General features: G+C 43.8%; 1 protein-coding gene across 1 annotated transcript in view; it reads left to right on the forward strand.

Annotated features, from left to right (window-relative positions):
* The window catches only part of sez6b (seizure related 6 homolog b), a 488,962-nt gene that overhangs the window by 423,335 nt on the left and 42,054 nt on the right, over positions 1-23,573 (forward strand). Inside the window, exons 10-11 of the mRNA XM_041196728.1 lie at positions 1,661-1,857; positions 20,130-20,324. Of these exons, the coding sequence (XP_041052662.1) occupies positions 1,661-1,857; positions 20,130-20,324 (392 nt within the window). The remainder of the gene's footprint in view (positions 1-1,660; positions 1,858-20,129; positions 20,325-23,573) is intronic.

The raw sequence follows: 23,573 nt of genomic DNA on the forward strand, positions 1-23,573 counted from the left end.
CCCATGTTCAATGTTACCTTATGCCAAAGTGTGGTGTTGCTGAAACCTTGGACTGCGAACAAGCATGGAGTGGACTACAACATCTTCCAATCACAGTACAAGTTTTTGTTTTCCATTGGGCTCCCAGTTAAAGTTAACAATATTGCTATAACTGTATTCTTGGGTGCAGTGACCATGTGCACAGATATAATCATGATTTGAGCATATTCTCCCTTGGTGTGGTTAGAATGAATGCTTCAGTGTACTTTCAAGGTGGAATAGCCAACACAGATGATGGATAAGTAGACAGGATATAATGATTGTTGCAATTGTGAAGTTTAAAAAGTTATGTTTTCGGATTGTGTATTTAATTTAGGGTAAAATAAAAAGGGCCATGTGACCTGTTCTGAAGTCTGCCTGACAGCAAACCTGGGTGGTTTGATTGTTAGAGCTTAAAGGGGACCCAGATTGTTTTACTGGCAAGAAGATGCAAAGGTGTTTACCCTTTGAGACAGTGGCAGCAGCCTGCCTGTCAAAGTCTCAGAAAAGTATTGAGCATGTTGGGTTGTAAACAATTGCGCTTGAAACTGTCCCATTTACTTCCAAGATGAGAGTTGGGCTGTCAAGGGTAACTAATCAGCATTTCTGCTCGGATATAAGGCCTGTGTGATTCATGTTGCCATGGAAATGGGCTTTGGGAGATTTCTTTGTCTCTCTAGCAGTCCTTTGAAGGGAGGAGCCTGTGGCAAGATCTTGCGTGTAGAGTCTTTTAACATGGGGATGCTGTTGCTCTGCAGCTACCACACAGTTCTGGCTGACCAAGAAACACTCCTATTCTTACCACCTGCCAAGGGCATATTGGAAGGATTTACAGATTGACTATTAACCTGTTTAGCTACGCCACAAACGGACCTTCCATTGGAAGGATTTCTAAGATATCTCCGAAACCTCTCAAATACAGTTTGCCTGCCCATATCTGGGAAAGGGAGAGAGAGCAGCTAGAGGCTGGAAATCTCTATGGTTCGACATGCAGGAATGTGGCTGGGAGCTTGTGCCTGGATTGTAAAGACCAAATTCGTGCGGAGTTAGAACAAGGTTGAAAGATTTGCCTAGCTCTAGCTGGAGGGTGAAATCTCCAGGAAAACTCACGCTGTAAAGACAGTTCCCGAGTCAAAAGTTTCCAGGCTGGGAAAGGAAAAGATCTGAAGTAAATCCTCAGGAACTAAGTATCATTTTGAACTGACTGTGGGAGAATTCAATACCTTCTTAAAGAACAGTTTAACATATACCTGATGGTGGGTTTTTTAGGTTGTATTAAAAGTTCTGTTCTGTAGTTTAAGGCATAAGTTGCCTAGAAAGTTGGTGTTTAGTCAACAGAGCCTTTAGTCTTTCGTTACAGTAAATGTCTTAAAATGTGAAAACTTGTGTCATTTCTTCAGCTATTAACTGGAACTTCAATTTCTTTTTAAAAGTAATTGGGGTCTCCATGGGGATTGTAACGATCCTATAACACCCTCAAAGCAACAGTAATAACTCAAGGAGTCTTCAACCCATACCTTCATTACTGCCTTAATACCAATTGTTTGTTGTGGTCACACCTAGCAGTACACTGCAATTTCTATTCACTTGTCTTAGAAAGTCTTGACTTCACATGTGACTGACAACTGTGTGCCTTTTACAGATTAAACATGGGGAAGAATGATGTTCTCACTTTTTACGATGGAGATGATCTAACAGCAAGAATATTGGGCCAGTATTCAGGGAGCCATCATCCGTTCAAACTGTACACAACCATGGCAGATGTCACCATCCAGTTCCAATCTGATCCAGCAAGCAATGTGTTTGGATATCAACAGGGATTTGTCATTCATTTCTATGGTGAGCCAAAAGATAGTGCTTGTCCAGTTAAACTCAACAATTTCTTACTTTGACTGAAAACAAACAGATCCCATATATAAATTGCATTTAGGATAGTCACAGCTTTGTTTTTAGAATATACCTTGCATATATGGTTAAGAAAAAGCTTTATGCAGGTTTCAATGATGTTTGAGTCAGTCCTTCTCCTCAGACCGATAATTAGACTGTGGTAAGTATTTGCCACAATAATTACTATTATTGTAGCATTCATAGTATGAGAGCCAATGTCATTCATCTCTATCATGCTGCTACACATTTTGTTCATGAACTTTATTCCCCACTTGCCAAAGGTTAGAGAGAAACAGGATAATAGCTGAACAATCGTAATTAAGTCAGGAGAGTTGGATAGTTTGAGCTATGGATGTCCCCGTGGACATCATCATCAATCACAATCCTTCTTGCAAGTTGGAGGCAAGACATGAATTTTGCAGAAAGCAAAATCCCTAAGACAGACCTAGTGAAATTCTCTGGTTAAGAGAAGCTTAAGGTTAAGCATTAGTCTGCACTAATGTCCATTTCCCAAGAATCTGACATCATGGTTACTAGGCCGTTTCCTAATATAACTGCTGTGTCCTCTGTAATTGTTGCATCACCATAGGAGTTATTTGTTCCTCCAGTTTTGCTGTGTTCGTCATATCATTGGTAGAAAGTTTCCTTAACCTTTAAAGGTCAGCCCCACAATTTATTACTGTGCCACTAATTGTCTTTGTTGTTTCATTAAGCATAGCCAATTTAAGAATTGTTCTAGCAAACAGATTTGACACATAATTATAAAAATTTCAACTGAGTGTGCCAATCAAAATAATTAAAATTGCAGAAACTGTGATCTAAAGAGACCTGCCTTAATATTCTGAATGATTGATGGTACTGTTTTAGAACTGAAACGTAGATTTGATTCCATCTTACAAGATGATTTTGGCTGAAATTTTCCAAGCAAAATTAATCAGAACTCTCGGGTTTTTCACGTCATTAGCAACAGTGGGCTGTATCCTCCCTGATGTCTATGTGATAGGAATAGTGTGGAGCATTATACAGACACGAAAGCTCGTTGCGTTCTACCTATTTGCCCAACAAGCTGAGCCTCCTGTATCAGTTACTCAGCATCACCAATTAATCATTACACTCACCAAAAACGATTGCAAATTTAACTGGAAGACTTCACAATGCATTCTGCTTTCAGGCAAACATCAAGCTTTGCTGCCCTTTGGCTGAGGATATTGTTGGTTCAATAGTCCATGTCCATGTGCAGCAAGAGCTGGACAAAATTCAGGCATAGACTAATAAGTGGCAAGTGATCTTCACATCACACAAGTACCATACAATGATCATCTCCAACAAGAAAGAATCTAACCATCTCCCTTTGACATTCAAGTACATTACCATTGCTGATGATTTGAATGGGGCGCAGCCACTGAGAGGCTAAGATTTTCTGGGGGAGCGAGGGGGCTACTGAGATATGGATCCTTCAGAAAGCGTTGGGCAGGATTTTGAGCCTTGTCAGAGATGGGCCAGGGCAGGAGAGCTGTAAAGTTGGTATCGGAGAATGACTTGCCGGGTTGTCAGCATGTTCCTGCCTATGGTCCATTTTTGTAGAGGCAGGATCAGGGAGCGGGTGGCTATCCACCGACAAGCATTGGGTGGCCTATTGAAGCAATTGAAGGGCAAATCAAAGCCAATGTTCGGAGGTCAGCTGCAATTTTCCTGTTGGCTGGAGGGCCCTCCCACAGCGGCAGAAGCAGGGGAGCTACCAGCACTCCAACATCAACTAAATCTGCCCACAACCCCCACCACAGCTGATATACAATGATGGCCACAGGTTGTGCTGTGGCGGGGTTAACCCTCCATATAGGTGATTTGGCATCTGTGGCCAGTTTCAATCTAATCTTTCTCAAATATCTTCAGAGGACACCTCCTTCTCTAGACACCCACTGTCTCCTATATACATCAGCTGCTTTCACCTCTGATGGTGGGACTGCTGATCTGTGTGCACGTTGGTGGGTGGGACTGCTGATCTGTGGGTGCTGGTGGGTGGGACTGCTGATCTGTGTGCACATTGGTGGGTGGGTCTGCTGATCTGTGCGCACTGGTGGGTGGGACTGCTGGTCTGTGTGTGCTGGTGGGTGGGACTGCTGATCTGTGGGCGTTGGTGGGTGGGACTGCTGGTCTGTGGGTGGGACTGCTGGTCTGTGCACGTTGGTAGGTGGGACTGCTGGTCTGTGGGTGCTGGTGGGTGGGACTGCTGATCTGTGGGTGCTGGTGGGTGGGACTGCTGATCTGTGGGCGTTGGTGGGTGGGACTGCTGATCTGTGGGCGCTGGTGGGTGGGACTGCTGATCTGTGGGCGTTGGTGGGTGGGACTGCTGGTCTGTGCGTGCTGGTGGGTGGGACTGCTGGTATGTGGGTGCTGGTGGGTGGGACTGCTGGTCTGTGGGTGCTGGTGGGTGGGACTGCTGATCTGTGCATGTTGGTGGGTGGGACTGCTGATCTGTGTGTGCTGGTGGGTGGGACTGCTGGACTGTGGGTGTTGGTGGGTGGGACTGCTGGACTGTGGGTGTTGGTGGGTGAGACTGCTGGACTGTGGGTGCTGGTAGGTGGGACTGCTGGTCTGTGCACGTTGGTGGGTGGGACTGCTGGTCTGTGGGTGCTGGTGGGTGGGACTGCTGATCTGTGGGCGTTGGTGGGTGGGACTGCTGGTCTGTGCACGTTGGTGGGTGGGACTGCTGGTCTGTGGGTGCTGGTGTATGGGATTGCTGATCCGTGCGTGCTGGTGGGTGGGACTGCTGGACTGTGGGTGCTGGTGGGTGGGGCTGCTGGACTGTGGGTGCTGGTGGATGGGACTGCTGGTCTGTGGGTGCTGGTGGGTGGAACTGCTGGTCTGTGGGTGCTGGTGGCCCTTCTTTTGAACCTCAAGCCTCTGGAGCATACCGGCCATCCTTAATTGGGCAGTGGTCACACTGCCTGACCACCAACTGGCCAACTCATAAAAAATCAGATCACACACTGACACGATGCAGGGTCGGAGCCCAGGAATGTGCCCCGACATCAGAGTTCCCACTCCAGGACTAAAATCCAGTCATTATTGTTTTTGTTGCCCTTTATTTGCTGCACTTTCTAAGTAGATCTTACATATAATATGAATATTAAATATATATTACTTCACTACCTGGTCAGCAGTGATAGAAAAGAATACAATGGAACTTTGAATGCCTTTGCTCTCCTTAACTACATTCTCGGTTGTTCACAAGAGCCTGTGTGTTTATCAAGAACAGACAGAAATCTTTTGGTGAGTTACTTTTATTGGTTCCATAGGAAGCAAATATTACTTTTATTGGTACAGGTTAACCCTTTTGAGTACAGCATGTCTTTTAGGGCTTGCACGTTTGTTAACTGCCAAAAAATGATTTTTATTTCTATGCCTGACTCACTAGCGCATGTTTAAAATGGGCAGGTTTTCTATTCAATTTACAATTGACAGCTCTGCTGAGATCAGTGGTGCATGAGCTGTTGTTGGGATTGATGGGTGTGCACGCATGCTGCCTTAAGAAAAGAAGACAAAATTTGCATTTATATAACACCTTTCACGCCTGAGGAAGTCCCAAAGTGCTTCACAGTCATTGAAGTACTTTTGAACTGTGGTCGCTGTTGTAATGGAGGCACACCGCAATTAATTTGCATACAAACAGCAGTGAGACAAATGACCTGATAATCTGGGTTCAGGTTGTTGGTTGTGGGGAAATTATTGGCCAAGGTACCAAGAAAAGCTCCCCCCCACCTTCTTCAGTGTCCTACTATCTTTCATGTCCAATTGAGCAGGCAGACGAGGCCTTGGTTTAAGAGCTTAGACTTACTGAAGTGTCAGCCTGGATATGGTCTTCCATTCTTAGAGATAGTATACTCAGTATTAGAGAAAATATTTGCACCCATCCCCAAAGGAAATCTCACTTAATTTTAAGTAGTGGAAAAGCAAACCAAAAAGAAACAGCACAATGATTGGAGTACTTTTGAACTGTAATCGTTTGGCTTTTATTGCTAAAATTTGGTCAAATTGCAGGTCTGTGATTAAAATCTGCAGTTTTTCTTGGCTGCAGTGTAATGATGGCAAAATCTTTCAATCGCAAACCTACTGGTTTTGTCTCAAAGTGACTTTTAAGGTGACTTTCCATCCAAGGGAAATATTAGACTGTATCTATCTCTCAAAATTCAGTATCTCAAATTAAGGTATTTCAGGATGATGAAAAAATATTATTTCAGTCAAATCCCAATAGAAAGGGTTATCAGACTCTAAACTGTGAAGTTGTGTTGCTGACAGGAATGGATTTTATTATTCATCTCTGGAAACCCCACTGACAATGGAACAATGCATAACACAAGTGTTTCCAATGTAGCAAAAACAAAATAAGACGACTTTAATGTTCTCTTTATTCTTATTCAATCTTTATCTGCTTTACAGCTCTAAGTCTGTTTGACAAAACAGTATTAAGTATAAATTCTAAACGTAAATAGAGTATACTGGGGCAGTTAACTCAGCAGTTACTGAATATTCTCCCATAAAGGACAACCCACATACAATACAGTTTCTACTTATTGCGCAGAATCTCCTGAAAACCTATGATGCATGTAATATATGAGCCAACACCGTAACAGTGCATGTACAAGAAAAAAATACAGACTTTTAATGTTGAATGCTTTCAAGCTTTGAATGTTGACTTTATAATGTCACGGCTAAGCTTCTCTGGTAAATTAAAATCCTTCGACGTCAGAATGGGACTTTGAACATTCAGAGTTTGAAAGTCTTGATTGTTTATGATGTCATTGTGACAGTTGTCACCATTATGTTTTGGTGGTGTCAGTTTGGTACTTGGAGTAGTAGGTAGTTTCAAAAAGTACTTAATTGTTCCTTCCATCTCACCTTCCTGTCTTCTATTACTAATATTTGGTTAGGGTAGAGTAGTTGCATCCAATCTATCTTGAATAGTTTCCTCAGGGAAATGACCATCTCGTGTAAGTGGAAGTGGGAGTGAGACCCCCTATGTCACACACAAATCCATTCAGTCTTTTCACCAGGTTCTTCACTCAGGGTTAAGTAATCAAATTATATCCTATATTAATACAGGGCATGGGGGAAAAAAGAAAGACTTCTATTTATAATGTGTTTTTCCAAACAACCCAAAGCATTTTACAGCCATTGAAGTTCTTTTGAAGTATGGTACTGTAGGAAATATGACACCCAATTGACGTGCAGGATGGCCTCATGAACAGTAATGTGGTAATGGCCAGATCATCAGTTTTAGTGATGTTATTTAGTGGTGATAGAGTCATAGAGGTCTACAGCACAGAAAAAAGCCCATCGAGTCTGCGCCGGTCAAACAGGTACCTAACTATTCTAATCCCATTTTCCAGCACTAGGCCCATAGCCTTGTATGCCATGGCATCGCAAGTGCACATCCAAATACTTCTTAAATGTTATGAGGGTTTCTGCCTCTACCACCCTTTCAGGCAGTGAGTTCCAGATTCCCACCACCCTCTTGGTCAAAAAATTCTTCCTCACATCCCCTCTAAATCTCCTGCCCCTTACCTTAAATCTATGCCCCCTGGATATTGATCCCTCCACCAAGGGGAAAAGTTCCTTCCTGTCTACTCTATCTATGCCCCTCATAATTTTATACACCTCAATTATGTCCCCCCTCGATCTCCTCTGCTCCAGGGAAAATAACCCCAGTCTATCCAATCTCTCCTCATAAATAAAACTCTCCAGCCCAGGCAACATCCTAGTAAATCTCCTCTGCCCTCTCTCTAATGCAATCACATCCTTCCTATAAGGTGAATTCCAGAACTGCACGCAATATTCTAGCTGCCGAACCAGCATTTTATACAGTTCCAGCATAACCTCTCTGCTCTTATATTTTATGCCTCGGCTAATAAAGGAAAGTATCCTATATGCCTTCTTAACCACCTCATCTACCTGTCCCGCTACCTTAAGGGACCAGTGGACATGCACACCAAGGTCCCTCTGATCTTCAGTACTTCCCAGGGTCCTACCATTCATCGTGTATTCCCATGCCTTGTTTGTCCTGCCCAAGTGCATCACCTCACACTTATCAAGATTAAATTCCATTTGCCACTTATCAGCCCATCTGACCAGCCCGTCTATATCCTCCTGTAATCTAAGGCTATCCTCCTCACTATTTACCACCCCATCAATTATCGTGTCATCGCAAACTTACTGATCAACCCTCCTACATCCAAGTCTAAATCGTTTATATATACCACAAACAGCAAGGGACCCAACACCAGTCCCTGTGGAACCCCACTGGACACAGGCATCCAGTCACTAAAACACTCCTCGTCCATCACCCTCTGCTTCCTGCCACTCAGCCAATTCTGGATCCAATTTGCCAAATTGTCTTGGATCCCATGGGCTTCGTTATCAGTCTCCCATGCGGGACCTTAATCAAAAACCTTGCTGAAGTCCAAGTAGACTACGTCAAATGCATAGCCCTCATCTACACACCTGGTCACGCCTTCGGAAAATTCAATCAAATTGGTCAGACATGACCTCCTCTTAACAAAACCATGCTGACTGTCCTTGATTAATCCCTGCCTCTCCGAGTGTAGATTAATTTTGTCCCTCAGAATTGTTTCCAATAGTTTCCTCACCACTGAGGTTAGACTGACTGGCCTGTAGTTCCCTGATTTATCCCTTTGTCCCTTCTTGAATAATGGTACCACATTGGCTGTCCTCCAGTCCTCTGGTACCTCTCCTGTGGCCAGAGAGGTATTGAAAATTATTGCCAGCGCCCCTCCTATCTCGTCCCTTGCCTCACTCAGCACCCTGGGATACATTTCATCTGGGCCTGGAGATTTATCTACTTTTAAGTCTGCCAGACCACTTAGAAACTCCTCCCTTTCTATGCTAATTTATTTAATGATATCACAATCCTTTTGCCTGATTTCCATACCCACGTCATCACAAAGTCTTCATTTAGAACCCTACCTACGTCTTCCGGCTCCACACACAAATTACCACTATGGTCCTTAATGGGCCCTACTCTTTCCCAGGTTATCCTCTTACTCTTAATGTACTTGTAAAATAACTTTGGATTTTCCTTTATTTTACCCGCCAATGTTTTTTCATGCCCCCTTTTTGCTCTCCTAATTTCCTTTTTAAGTTCTCCCCCCTACACATTTATTACTCCTCTAGGGCTTCCACTATTTTGAACCCTCGGTATCTGGCATAAGCCTCCCTTATTCTCTTTATCCAATCCTGTATATCCTTCGACATCCAGGGTCCCATGGATTTGTTGGTCCCACCCTTTATCTTTACTGGAATATGTTGGCCCTAAACTCTCCTTATTTCCTTCTTGAATGTGTCCCACTGCTTTGATGTAGCTTTACCTAAAAGTAGCTGCTCCCAGTCCATTCTACCAAATCATACCTGATCTTATTAAAATTGGCCTTCCCCCAGTTTGGAACTCTGCTTTCCAGCCCATCCTTGTCCTTGTCCATAACAACCTTGAATCTAACAGAGTTAAGATCACTATCTGCAAAATGCTCCCCCACTGATACCTCTACCACTTGCCTGGCTTCATTCCCTAAAATCAAGTCCAGGACCACCCCCTGTCTTGTAGAACCTCCTACGTACTAGCTTAAAAAGCTCTCCTGGATGCATTTTAAGAATTCTGCTCCCTCTAAACCTATCACACTATGACTAACCTAATTAATGTTGGGGAAGTTGAAATCCCCCACTATTACTACCCTATTATTTTTATATTTCTCTGAAATTTGCCTATATATCTGTCCTTCTATTTCTCTCTGACTGTTTGGGAATCTATAGTACACTCCCAGCAATGTGATTGCTCCTTTTTTGTTTTTAAGTTCTACCCACAGGCTTCATTTGAGGAGCCTTCTAAGATGTCATCTCTCCTTACTGCTGTAATTGATTCCTTGATCAATATTGCGATACCCCCTCCTCTTTTACCTCCCTCCCTGTCTCGCCTGAAGACCCTATATCCTGGAATATTGAGCTACCAATCCTGCCCCTCTCTCAGCCATGTCTCTGTGACAGCTATGACATCATACTTACATTTGTTAATTTGTGCCCTCAACTCATCTGCCTTATTTGTCAGACTCATTGCATTAAAATAAATACCATCCAACCTTGCCAAACCCCCTTGTGCCTTAACTGGTCTCTAATTTCTATGCCTTCCAGACTCACTTGCTCTCTCTTTTAATTTTGGCTGTTGCATCTCCCCCTGCTGAATCTCCTCTCAGGATCCCAACCCCTGCCAAGTTAGTTTAAACCCTCCCCAACAGCACTAGCAAACCCCCCCCCCCCGCAAGGATATTGGTCCCATTCCGGTTCAGGTGCGACCTGTCCACCTTGTACAGGTCCCACCGCCCCCAGAAATGGTTCCAATGTCCTGGAAATCTAAAGCCCTCCCTCCTGCACCATCTCTGCAGCCTCGCATTCATCTGGACTAACCTCCTATTTCTATACTCACTAGTGCGTGGCACTGGAAGTAATCCAGAGATTACCACCTTTGAGGTCCTGTTTTTTAATCTGCTTCCTAGCTCCTAAATTCTACTTGCAGGGCCTCATCCCTCTTTCTACCTATGTCGTTGATACCAGTATGTACCACAATCTCTGTCCGTTTGCCCTCCCCCTGTTAGAATGCCCTGCAGCCGTACAGTGACATCCTTAACCCTGGCACCAAGGAGGCAACATACCATCCTGAAGTCACGTATACGGCCGCAGAAACGCCTGCCTGTTCCCATTACTATTGAGTCTCCTACCGCTATTGCTCTTCCCCCTCTTCTTTCTCCACCCCCTCCCCGTGCAGCTGAGCCACTCACAGTGCCACGAGCGTGGCTGCACTCCCCAAAGGAACCATCACTCTCAGCGCTTTCCAACACAGAAAAACGGTTCTCGAGTGAGATACACCCTGGGGATTTCCTGACTACCTGCCTGACACCTTTCTTCTGACTGATGGTCACCCATTCCTTCTCTGCCTGCACTTCTGAAAGCTGTGGGGTGACCACGCCTAAAAACGTGCTATCCACAAAACTCTCAGCCTCACGAATGCACCTCAGGGCCTCCAGCTGCTGCTCAAGCTCCGAAGCCCGGAGCTCAAGTAGCTGCAGCTGGTGGCACTTCCTGCACACGTGGTCAGTCAGAGCGCAAGGAGCGTCTCGGACTTCCCACATGTTGCAGGCGGTACATAACACGGGACTGAGCTACCCTACCAGGCCGCTAGTTGAAAAAAAAACCCTTACTTTAAGTTAAATACAGTAAAAAAAAAGTTAAATTATTTACTTACTTTAAATAAAAACTAGAACTCTAACCTTTCCTTAGCTTAATCTATTTTAAACTGGAGAAAAACACTTACTACTACTCATCAATCAGCTCTCAACTTGAACTACACTGCTCTTCATACAAATGAGATCTTTTACATCCACCTGAGCGGGGAGAGGGGGCCTCAGTTTAACATCTCATCCAAATGATGGCTCTTCTCGACAGTGCAGCACTCCCTCAGGACTGCATTGAGTGCCAGATAACATTATATTCTCAAGCCTCTGCAGTCGAACTTGAACCCACAACCTTCTGACTCCGAGTCGAGAGTGTTCCCAACTGAGCCAGTGCTCCCGTGAGTGAATTACACACCTCTTGCAACTTGCCTTTAGTCCCATCTTTGTCCATCCTGCTTCTCTGCTGTGTTCAAATTGATTATTCCAATGAAAACTTAGCATTAGTTATCAATTAACTTTAAAAAAAATAATCAGCACTAGTTTCATGACATCTGCGATGAGTATCAACATAAGCCTCAAGCGCATCTTTTTATGTCCCGATGCTTTTCCAAGTACCTTGCTGGCACTAGTCAGACATATTGGCTAAATGGGTGATGAAAATTCATCTAAGTTTCCTTCATATTCCCAATCTGAGATGGTTGATATTGTGTTTCTTTGTGACATATTGGCCAGAGTTTCACCCTTGGTTGGTGGACGGGCAGCCGAACTCTGCTGCCGAAACCGGTCCCGCCGCCATTTTGAGTGAGCGGGTCAATTAAGGCCCACCCAGCGGCCTGTCCGATGGGAAGCACTATGCACTTCCCGTGCGGAGGGTGGAGGGATTCCCCAACTGTCAAAGTGCCCTCTTTCAGGCATGCGCACAAAAGAGCACACATCTCCCTGGGACTAAGTGCTGTCTCAGGGAGATCACTGACAATGTAAAAAACATTAAAAATATAAAAATGTAAAAATTATTAACATGCCCCCCGCATGGGACAATGTCACAATGAGATGGGACACGTTAATAAAAAGGACATAAACTTTATGAAACTTTTTAAAAACGGACATGAAACTTCATCCCGCCAGTGATTGGGATTTCCTGTATTATCAGGAGCCCACTGGGGCTCCTGGCCTGCCCGCCAGCCTTAAGCTTGGACGGGCAGGGCATTTAACAAGCTTAATTACCCTGTCAATGGCCTTAATTGGTCATTGACAGGTCAGTGGTCGGACAGCTGATTTTGCTGCGCCCCCGCCTTTCTCAACATTTAAATGGACCGGGATGACGTCGGGGGTTCTTCCCAATGTCATCCCGCGTCATTTTCCCATTGGCGAGTGGGCCCCGTCCCCAAATCGCCAACTGGAAAATTCTGGCCATTAAATAGAAATTGTCCACTTTCACTCCAGGTCCTTCTACATCTTGCATTATTCAAGTAACAATAAGTGTCAGGTCATGTTGGTGCTTTAGCCAGCGTGAGAGCATAAGAAATAGGAGCAGGAGTAGACCACATGGTCCATCGAGCCTGCTCTGCCATTCACCCAAAATGGCTGACTTTGGGTTTCAACTCCATTTTCCCATCCGCTCGCCTTGTCCCTAAATACCCTGAGAGACCAAAAATCTGCCTGTCCCAGCCTCACATGTATTCAACCCTCCGCATCCGCAACCCTCTGGGGTAAAGAATTCCAAAGATTCGCAACCCTTCGAGTGAAGAGATTTCTCCTCATCCTAGTCCGAAATGATCGGGCCCTTATCCTGAGACAGTGCCTCCATGTTTTATATTCCCTGACCAGCGGAGACAATCTCTCAGCATCTACCCTAAAAAGCCCCTTCAGAATTCCATAGGTTTCAATGAGTTTGCCCCCTCATCGTTTAAACTCCAGAGAATATAAACCCATATTTACTCAGCCTCTCATCATAGGACAACCCCTAATCCCAGGGACAAATTTAGTGAACCTTTACTATAACGCCTCCAATGCGAGTATATCCTTTCTCAAGTGCGGAGGCCAAAATTGCACATAGTACTCCAGATGTGGCCTCACCAAAACCTGTGCAGCTGTAGCAAGGCATCTTTATTCCTGTACTCCAATCCCCTTGCAATAAAGGTCAACATGCCATTTGCCTCCCTAATTGCTTGCTGCACCTGCATGCAAATTTTTTGCGTTTCTTGTACCAGCACACCCAAACCTCTCTGAACATCAACACTTAGAAGTTTCACACCTTTTAAAAAATATTCCGCTTCTTTATTCTTACGAGCAAAGTGAACAACTCCACACACCCCTGTATTATACTCCATCTGCCATCTTGTCGAGCAGGCAATAAATTGCCATTTATACTTTCCTACTCAGTGTTGGCACACATTCTTCCAGAATGAATTTCCATGCGCAAAGAGGAACGTCACACCGATGAAATAAACGGGTTACCTCCACAGTGGCACTGAACTGCAGATGTTCATTGGGCTGTACAGAGAGCTGTCCTAAACTCATTTGCATGTGGCACAAGTTCTGGCCTTTTATAAGCCTGGGCACAGGTTTTAGGTGATTGGCAAAATAACCAAAGGCGGCACAAAAAAAAGTTTCTTTCCACAAAGTATGGTTAGGATTTGGAATGCACTCCCTATAGAGTGGCAGATATAGACTCCATAGTTCCCTTCAAAAGGGGGAATTGCATAAATGCTTGAAGGAGATAACATTGCAGGGATGTGATGAAAAAGCGGAGAGTGGGACTAACTGGATTGTTCTTTGAAAGAGCTGATGTCAACTTGATAGTCTGAATGGCCTTCTTCTGTGCTTTACTATGTTATGATATTTGGGGGAAAATGTTGTTCTTTTTCTCATTCACAGTGGTAACTCTCTTCTTCTGAAACACGACAAAGTCTCCTCTGATTTCTCATATTGACCTCTTTTTGGTCATAGTGGTGTGTGTTGACTCCGAAACATTTGCCTCGGTTACAATGCCTCAAGTAGCCTCAACTAAAATGTGTCTAGTTTTATATTGGTGTCAATGGAACGTTTGCACATCTAGTTCAAGAAGCACAGGTCCAGTGCAAAACGGCCAGCTTCATCAGTGCTGGCACCAGGATGCTCAGTTTATAAAAAGCAGGCCTTCCTGATACTGGCCTTATCAAATCTGGCTGGGCCTAAGTGGAGTCATTATAAGAGCCTAGCTTGGGAATAATAGTTGGGTAGCTGCCCATTATGTGAGATTTGCTCTTAGGTGGTACAGACATCCTACCAAAATCCAGATTGTAGCTCACAACCAAAACAAGAACAGAATTACCTGGAAAAACTCAGCAGGTCTGGCAGCATCGGCGGAGAAGAAAAGAGTTGACGTTTTGAGTCCTCACGACCTTTCAACAACTTTAGATCTTGTGCCCACATGTCTGTCCTAGGCTTGCTGCATTGTTCCAGTGAAGCTCAATGCAAACTGGAGGAATAGCACCTCATCTTCCGACTAGACACTTTGCAGCCTTCCGGATTGAATATTGAAGTCAACAACTTTAGATCTTGAACTCCCTCCTCCATCCCCACCCCCTTTTCGTTTCTTCCCCCTCCCTTTTGTTTTTTCCAATAATTTATATAGATTTTTCTTTTCCCACCTATTTCCATTATTTTTAAATCTATACCTTTTATGCCCTGTTAGTCTTATCCAACCCCACCCCCACTAGAGCTGTACCTTGTGTGTCCTGCCATCCATTCTTAATTAGCACATTCGTTTAGATAATATCACCACCTTCAACACCTCTTTGTTCTTTTGTCTGTGACATCTTTTGATTATCTGCTCCTATCACTGCTTGCTTGTCCCTACAACCAACCCCCCCGCCCCCACTTCTCCCCCCCCCCCCACCCCCTCCCAACCTTAAACCAGCTTATATTTCACCCCTCTCCTAATTTTACTCAGTTCTGTTGAAGGGTCATGAGGACTCGAAACGTCAACTCTTTTCTTCTCCGCCGATGCTGCCAGACCTGCTGAGTTTTTCCAGGTAATTCTGTTTTTGTTTTGGATTTCCAGCATCCGCAGTTTTTTTGTTTTTATGTTTGTAGCTCACAACCAGTTGCTCTTTCACTTTTAATGTTATGTCTTGTTAAGGAGACTCAAAATGGTCATTCTCTAACATTCAAAGGATTCACAAGAAAACATAGAATGATGATTTATGCACCAGATTTTCTGATGTCTCTAGCCTTCCTTAGTTACCCCGCATTGATAACCCGGTTACTCATACCTTAGATATATGTATGTATTATTTTCTATTCTCAAATATTTTGCTCTTTTCTGCCATTTTCTCTTTCATACCTTTCAATGGAAGCCTGATTTTTAAAAAGGCATCACTTGCAGTCAGGAAATGCTGCAGGTCTTTTGCATACTCGTCTGCCTCGCTGCTCTTCTGTGGTGTCTGGTTTTAAGCATTTACTGAGCACGGTTCCATTGTGTTACAAAAATGAATATATTTTAAAAGCTTGAAAGGAAATTCAGCTCTCCTGGGTTTCATGCCCATACCAGTGAACAACGCAAAAGGGCAACAGTGCTCACTGTGCAAAATTAAAGGGCAACTGTCTTTTTATTACACTGCCCTTTGATGTCAATTCTACTGAAATATAACTTGCTGGAAGTAATTTGCCTGCGATAGTGAAATAATAGTCATCTACATACATTACTGAAGTATATGATCCAGAAAAAGTCAACCACATAAATTGCACATTTATCTTTTGCTAATACAGTACCATTCATTCTGCTCGCCCTACATATCAACGGATTAATTATTGCAATGTTAATTGAGCCAGATTGAATTGTAACCATTAGAGCGCCTTAAACAGCTAATTGAGCATAATTAGTCTGCAAGTTAAAATATCTCACAGCTTGTACAACGTGCACATAAATTGCAGGATACATTTAGGAACCAATTATACCAGAGAGGTACTTGAACAATAACAAATTGATGAGGTAGGAATTGCATCAGATATCATAGAAGTGTGGCCTAAAATCTCTCAGTGGTCAAGTTTGTTACAGTTATAGTATAGCATAGTGGGTTCAGTGAAAATTAGGAACAGTGGTTTAAAACAAGGAAACACATAGTTAGCCATGCAAGGGAAAGGGGATTAGATAATGAGGCCTGTATCTTCCAATTGACATAGCCCTGGTGGAGGGCAGATTAGAATTTTCTCCCACAGAAAGGATATGCTCTAGACGCTGGTTGTGTGGTTGGGATCATGGACATGATTTTGTTCAATCTGTGGGAGCCATACTGGGAGCAGCCAAATAACAGTTGTGTAGGGCTCAAGAGCCTGCTGCATTGTAGGACAGCCAGTGACCGTGAGTTGTGTGCGGTGTGAAAATGGTTTAACCTTTTGTCTTCTTGCTACCTATGACTAACTGTGCAGGCTTTAAAACTCTCTCATTTTTAAGCGTCCCTGAAACATTCGTTGCCAGCTGAACTCTGCGCATATTCTAGGCTGACACTCCAGTACAGGATTTAGCAAGTGATGCATTGTTGGAGGCGCTGTCTTTCAGATTAGCTGTTAAACCAAGGCCCCATCCACTCTCTTGGGTGGATGTAAAAATAATCCTGTGGTACTATTTTAAAGAAGAGCACAGGAACTCCCATTCGTCTCCTGGACGACATTTATCCTTCAATCAACATCACTAAAACAGGCTATGGGACGTTGCTGTGAGCAAATTGGCTGCTGCATTTCCTACATTACAACAGAGGCTACAACTCAAAAAGAAAAAAATTGACTGCAAAACATTTTTGGATGTTCTCTGGTCACTAATGATATTGTATAAATCCAAGTCTTTCTTTGAACACCGGAATTGCTAGCACCCAATGTTTCTAAAGTGGAAATATTGGGAAGTACATTGTATGATGGATTGCCATCATTTACGTATCATTATCACACACCCACCATATCATATCCCAATATGACTTCTGGTGTGGCAAGGGTGAGAAGGGAGTTCCCTCTCAATGCCGTCCGTTCTGAATATTCCCTGGAGTCAGTGTAATTCGAGCAGAATTTCAAAGTTTCAGTGTCTAGATCTGAGAAAGGGAGACTGGTCTATGGTTGGGAATTAAAAATGGTAACAATGGCTCATGGGTTGTTTCAAATTACCGAAAATTAGATATAGATAAAACTTCCATTTGGTTTATAAAAAAATAGTGGCATTGCCCAACAAGATTAAAGTCACAAAATGACAATTTTTATATTAAATTGAATTCAAATTCCTCACTGTGGAATATGATGTTTTGGATGTGTTGGACACTCGGGAAGAAATTTAATTGAATCCACAGTAAGGTAAGAGGTGTTAATTTATTTCCCTTCTCTTTGAATCTCTTGCCTGTTATTTTCTTGTAATTTAAAATGAGTCAGTGGATCTGAATCCAAATCTTTGGTTAGTTATCATCAAGGACAGGCATGTAACATCGAGTCAAGAGCAAAGGTGGACTTCTAGAATATATATTTGAAATAAAATTGAATTAAATTTGCTTCAATAAAACTCACAGTGCCTATCTGAGGTGTAGGTATACTCGCTCACTGTTTTATTTCTTGTTCATGATTCCCTTACCTTAATTACTTATGAGCAATATGGCACAATGGACCAGACTTTACTGGGAAAATAACAAAGCTAGCAGTGCTCCCCATTATTTATGTGCAAATCAGAGAGCAACTTCAGGCAAGTGCAGAGCATTGTTAAATGCAAAAACCGGGAAGCTGCTGTCTGAGATGCATTACAACCCCATGAACTGCACGGAAAAGGCATTGCATCATCAGGTTCCCTGTTCAAAGTTTATGAATGGCATGGAGTTCCTAAACTCCCCACAGAAAGTTAGTGCTTGTACATTCCTTATCTTAAGTACCCTTATTAATGGCTTTGGAAACCTTAATTATAGGTAAATAGTCTCTCTGACACTGAAAATTAACTATTACAAATGTTGAGTCTCAAACCTTCAGACTTTAATTATTGTTAGAGATTTTTGAAAAGTGTAAATTACGTTTTTTCTTTATTCTTTTTTTCTGTCTCATCTCTACCTTATGATCCAAGCATTCTTTTCTCCTCTATTTGTTTTCTGATTTGACATTCAATTTACTACATTAATTAACACTTCCTGGTTCAGATTCTGCACTGCTCAGTGATGATTCTTCAATCTGATTGATTAACGAGCTACACAGTTGCTTGGCTGATTCACACAATTGTCAGATACCCTGTAGATGGTGCCACACCTTTTTGGTGTTCCACTTGTGGCAACTTGCCCTGCAAAAGCTCATAGATACTAAATGGGAAATGGCAAGTGTTGTGAAAGTTACACTTTCCTCATCGGAAATGGGAGGTCAGGAACTCCAAGCCCGGACAGACCTTGGAGTTTTTCACATGTGCACAGACTGAGAGTGGACTACACATGCACAATTCAGCAGTGGAAGTTCTTTGGGTCAAGAATGGGCCCAGCATGGCTGTGCTGTGATGGAAAACTGAGTGAAGACTTGGATCATGTGACCAGGAGCGGAGCACCATTGATGACAGGTGTCCCAGGCAAGAGATAGGGAGAGGTCCCAAAAGGAGAGGGGACAGGGAGGGGTCCCAAAAGGAGAGACCCGGGCATGGGACAGGAAGACATCCCAGTTCAGTTAAAAAGAGAGGAGCAAAGTGAGAGGCTCCAAGTAGGAAAAGGGTTGCGGTTAGCAGGAGACTTTTAGTGAAAATGACTCAGGAGAAGCCCTGAAAATCCAAGAAAGCAGCAGAAGTTTTGTGACCCGTTGGGGGCGAAGGTACCCCTTTGGAGCAGTGGTATTCTGCGCAGTGCAGGCACACTGAAGAGCGGAAGTTGTGCTTGTGAGATGACGCTTGAGTGCATACTCGGGAATCCAGGCGAATGGAACCTTAGGAGACAAGAAAGAAACCCTGTGAGGTGGGTCATTGCTGATGCCATCTGAGTTGGAGCGACTTTTGGAGAGAATTCCAAGGTGAGATCTTCAAAAGCGAAGACTGGAAACCCTCATGAGAGACACAGTTTCCGTGAGATTGGTCAACTCGCAGTGTTTACTGATGTCTGGGTGAGTTGTTGATCGAGGTGTACAAGCTATGAGGGGCATGGACAGGGTGGATAGGGAGTAGCTGCTCTCCTTAGTTGAAGGGTCAATAACAAGGGGACATAAGTTCAAGGTGAGGGGCAGGAGGTTTAGGGGGGATGTGAGGAAAAACTTTTTTACCCAGAGGGCTGTGACGGCCTGGAATGCACTGCCTGGGAGGGTGGTGGAGGAGGGTTGCCTCACATCCTTTAAAACGTACCTGGATGAGCACTTGGCACGTCATAACATTCAAGGCCATGGGCCAATTGCTGGTAAATGGGATTAGGTAGGTAGGTCAGGTGTTTCTCACATGTCGGTACAGACTCGATAGGCCGACAGGCCTCTTCTACACTCTGTGATTCTATGAAATCCGTGGACTCCATCTTGGTCACATCTGCCATTTATTGTGCAGTGTGGTGTGTTCAACCACAGTTTACCTGTTAATTCATATGTACCTCATATTAACCCTGAATGTTAAGATTATAGGATAGATATTGTAAATTGCTTATCTTTCTGACCTTGTATAGGTAAAGTTTACTTTTGTTAAAAACCCATGGAATCTTGTGGCATTACCCACTGAGCAAGTGTCTTGAATCTCAAACTTTGTCCACTTTAAACAAAACGTTATTGGTCCCTAATCAAATCTTACCAAAAACTTGGGGTTGTGGTCAAGTATCATAACACATGTCGAATGTATAGCAGCTGTCAGTCGTTAATTTATTGGCAATGGTAACTTTGACTCATTATCCCTGCCATCTTGATAATGAAAAGAATGTAATTAGACAGACATTTCAACAGATGTTCTTTTGGGCACTGTTCAACTGCCTTTAAATTTAAACTGCCTTTAGCTTGGTGGAATATCATTTCCTTTGTGACCACTGTGACTTTCTTCCACAGAGGTTTTGAGAAACGATACCTGCCCAGAAGTGCCAGAAATTCCGAATGGTTGGAAAACAACTTCCCATCCCGAATTAGTCCATGGAACTGTGGTGACATACCAGTGCTACCCAGGATTCGAACTCATAGGCACGGACATCCTTATGTGCCAGTGGGATTTGTCATGGAATGGGGATCCCCCAGCATGTGAGAAGAGTGAGTTATTTATGGGACATCTCCCTTCTTATTATCCCGACTTAAGTAGTTACTTATATGGAACAAGAGGTTATCAGAAAATTTCCAACACTGCTCCAGTTTACAGTATAGGCCATGGTCCTCCGTTTCTCCTCAGCTGTGAATGTCGGGGCTGAGAATATATTTTAGAGAATTTCACATTTATCTTTCTGCCACTGGAAAACGAATGAATTTGTCACTGCCTTGGTGCTTTTATGGTGCTGTTTTCTCAGTAGTTACATCTCAATTTGAGAAAGGTCCAATCCTTACATAAAATCCCAACTGAAATGTGTTTGTAGCCATTCAACATGACATGAACTCTTGTATGTTTAGGTTAAAAGAACAATTGAGACAGGACCTCAGCTGGAGGCTTAGTGAACATGTCACAGTTGCACAAGGCACCAGTCAGGCACAAACACATCCAGGTTGGCACAAAGTAATGGTTATAGCAGTCCCCTGTGGTGATTATGTAAAATAAGAGCAAAATAAATTCAATCATGCTATATATCATACAAGCAATGATTCTGTTTGTGAACATGCACAAATTTTCTTTCTTGATATAGGTATGTTTAGTGAGTCATATTTAAAAAATATTTCTTTGGCTGCTACACTGGAATGTTTTATTAATGTGTTGCATGACAGAGTGTCAAGGAACAGATGCCTTTCCATTAAATCCCTAAGGAACAGGCTGCCATTCTCAGACATAATGGCACTGAGCATCACTGAATTAAGACCAGACACTTCCTGCTCGCGAGAGGCAGCAGGTACAAAATGTAGCACCTTTAACTTAGGAAAATGTCCCAAAGTACTTCAGAGATGTAAGCAAAAACAAAAATATGCATGGGCAAGCCACAGAAGGGACCATTAGGAGGGAGTCAAAGACTTATATTCAAAGGGTAGGGTTTCATGAGAAATCTTAAAGGAGGAGAGGGAGACAAAGAGGTGTGGGGATTTAAGGTGGGAATTTCAAAGAGTAGCTGTGGGCCTTGGTGGCTGAAAACACAGTCATCAAAGGTGGGGAAAAAATTTGGTTGTAATGCACAAAATGTTAGATTCTTAAGAATAGGAAGTTTGGTATGTGGGCAAGGGCCTAGAAGAAGGTACAGAGCTGGAAGGGGTGGGACAGGTGAGCCCATGAAGGGCATTAAACACACAAAAAAAGACAACTTTAAATTAAGCATTGAGGGATCCACGTAGTTGAGGACAGGGCTGATGGAGCAGGAGTCAATGCAAGATAGGTTACGAGCTACATGAGGGTTTTGGATGAGCTGAGATTTACAGAGGGTGGGGAATGGGAAGCCGTCCGGGAGCGCATTGGAGTATCCGAGCCCAGGGCCTGCATATGTATGGATAAAGGCTTCAGCAGCAGATTGGCTGAGGTGGAGCAGGGATGAACAATGGTAGAGATTGAAGCTTTGGGTAGTTTTGATGGACAAAATCTGGAGCCAGAAGCTCTGTTCAGGGTCAATAGGATGTTAGTATTGCAAACAGGGTTGTTCAGCCTGTGACAGTGGTCACAAGTGGGGGGAGACAGATTTGGTGGCAAAGGTAATGAATTTGTGATGATGGTCAAGGATGATAGTTTCAGACATCCAAGGGTAAATTGTAGTTATCCAAGGTTGCCTACTGAGGAAGGAATAGCACAGAGGAGGGGTCCAGAGGGATGGTAGAGAGGTAGAACCAGATGTAACCACGGTACATAAATTCACTTAGCTCTTGGAAAGAACTGTAACCTCCCCATGATCAGGAAGGGCTGAATTAGTAAAAATGAAATGGGCCATTAAACCACCATGAACGTGCCAACTGTGACTTAACTGCTGCCAGTTTGGAGATGTCTGAGTAACCTGGTCTCAAGCAATGGCTCAGTGATTATAATATTTAACTGAGGCTCTCTTCCTCAAATTTGTGGAGCCATTTGAATTAATGGCTGCAGACTGGGTTTCCCAGGATGAAGGAAACCCGTCCGCTGAAGGGAGGCGAGAATTATTAAATCCAGCAGGAAGGTGTCTTTCTAGCCCAGCTTGTGGGCCAGGAGGAGCAGGAGTGTTTGTCAAGGCCCCTCAAGCAAACCTGCTCCTATTTGCAGCCCTATTCTCTTCACATGCGATCTTTCATTCTCCCTGCGCGATTTCTCTCTCTCTCTCTCTCTCTCTCTCTCTCTCTCTCCCGGCTCAAACTCTCTCTCTTCCTGCACAATCTCTGTCTGCTCGCTCTCTCTCTCTCTTCCTGCATGATACGCCTAGGCTGAATTTTCACTCCTGAGTAGGGGAAATTCCTGACTCCGCAAACCTGACTCAGGATTTTGTTCTGGGGGGGGGGGGGGGGGGTGGGGGGGAGGGGGGGGGAACAGGTGTTGACAGGTGTCAGGCCCCCACCGCCCCTGGAAACTGTACAGAGGCACCCACAGGGGTTGGCAGGTGCTGAGGTGGGATGGTTAAAAGGCCCACCTCAGTGCTCTGCACAATGCCACAGTTACAATAAAAACAAGAAGACAAAAAACAGCCCTCCAGCCCCCACCCCTCATACCCCCTCACCCCCCTTCCAAACACTCCCCATGTCCCATCCATGCCAACTCAATCTGCATCCACCCCCACCCATTCATGTCACCCACCCCTCATGGTCCCTCATACCCTCCATGCAAACCTATGCCCCTTATACTCGCCTCCATGGCCTCTCACGCCGTCCATGACAACCTGTACCTCTCTACCTAACCCCCATGGCCCTTTGGATACCCCATGCCAACCTATGGCCCTCTACCCATACCCATGGCCTTTCACACCCTCCATGCCAACCTATGCCCCTTTACCTAACCCCCCATCGCCCCTCATACCCTCCATGTCAATCTATTCCTCTCAATAGAAGACTCCTAAAGTCTTCTATAGCCCTAATTTCAACCCATGACCCCATCCACCATCCTTTACCCTTACGTGTTCCATGCCAACTCACCCAGTATCCACCATAGGCAGATCATAGGAGCCTTGGTGGGATTAAATAAAATCTAAGTGTCTATTGCAGATTTCATGGTTTTTTAAAAATAACACTCTCATTCATAAAAACCCATTCTATACATTCAAATTCATTCAAGTACTTAATCTCTAATGAAAACAAATATTTGTATTCATAGTCCCACCTCAAAAACTTTCTAACCACTCAGAGCTGTCAATCAAACTATAAACTTACACACCCATGCACCCCCTCCCCCAAACACTGTGACAATGATAGGTTTGTGGA

This window comes from Carcharodon carcharias, chromosome 10 (genome assembly GCF_017639515.1).
Source record: "Carcharodon carcharias isolate sCarCar2 chromosome 10, sCarCar2.pri, whole genome shotgun sequence".
Classification (NCBI taxonomy): domain Eukaryota; kingdom Metazoa; phylum Chordata; class Chondrichthyes; order Lamniformes; family Lamnidae; genus Carcharodon; species Carcharodon carcharias.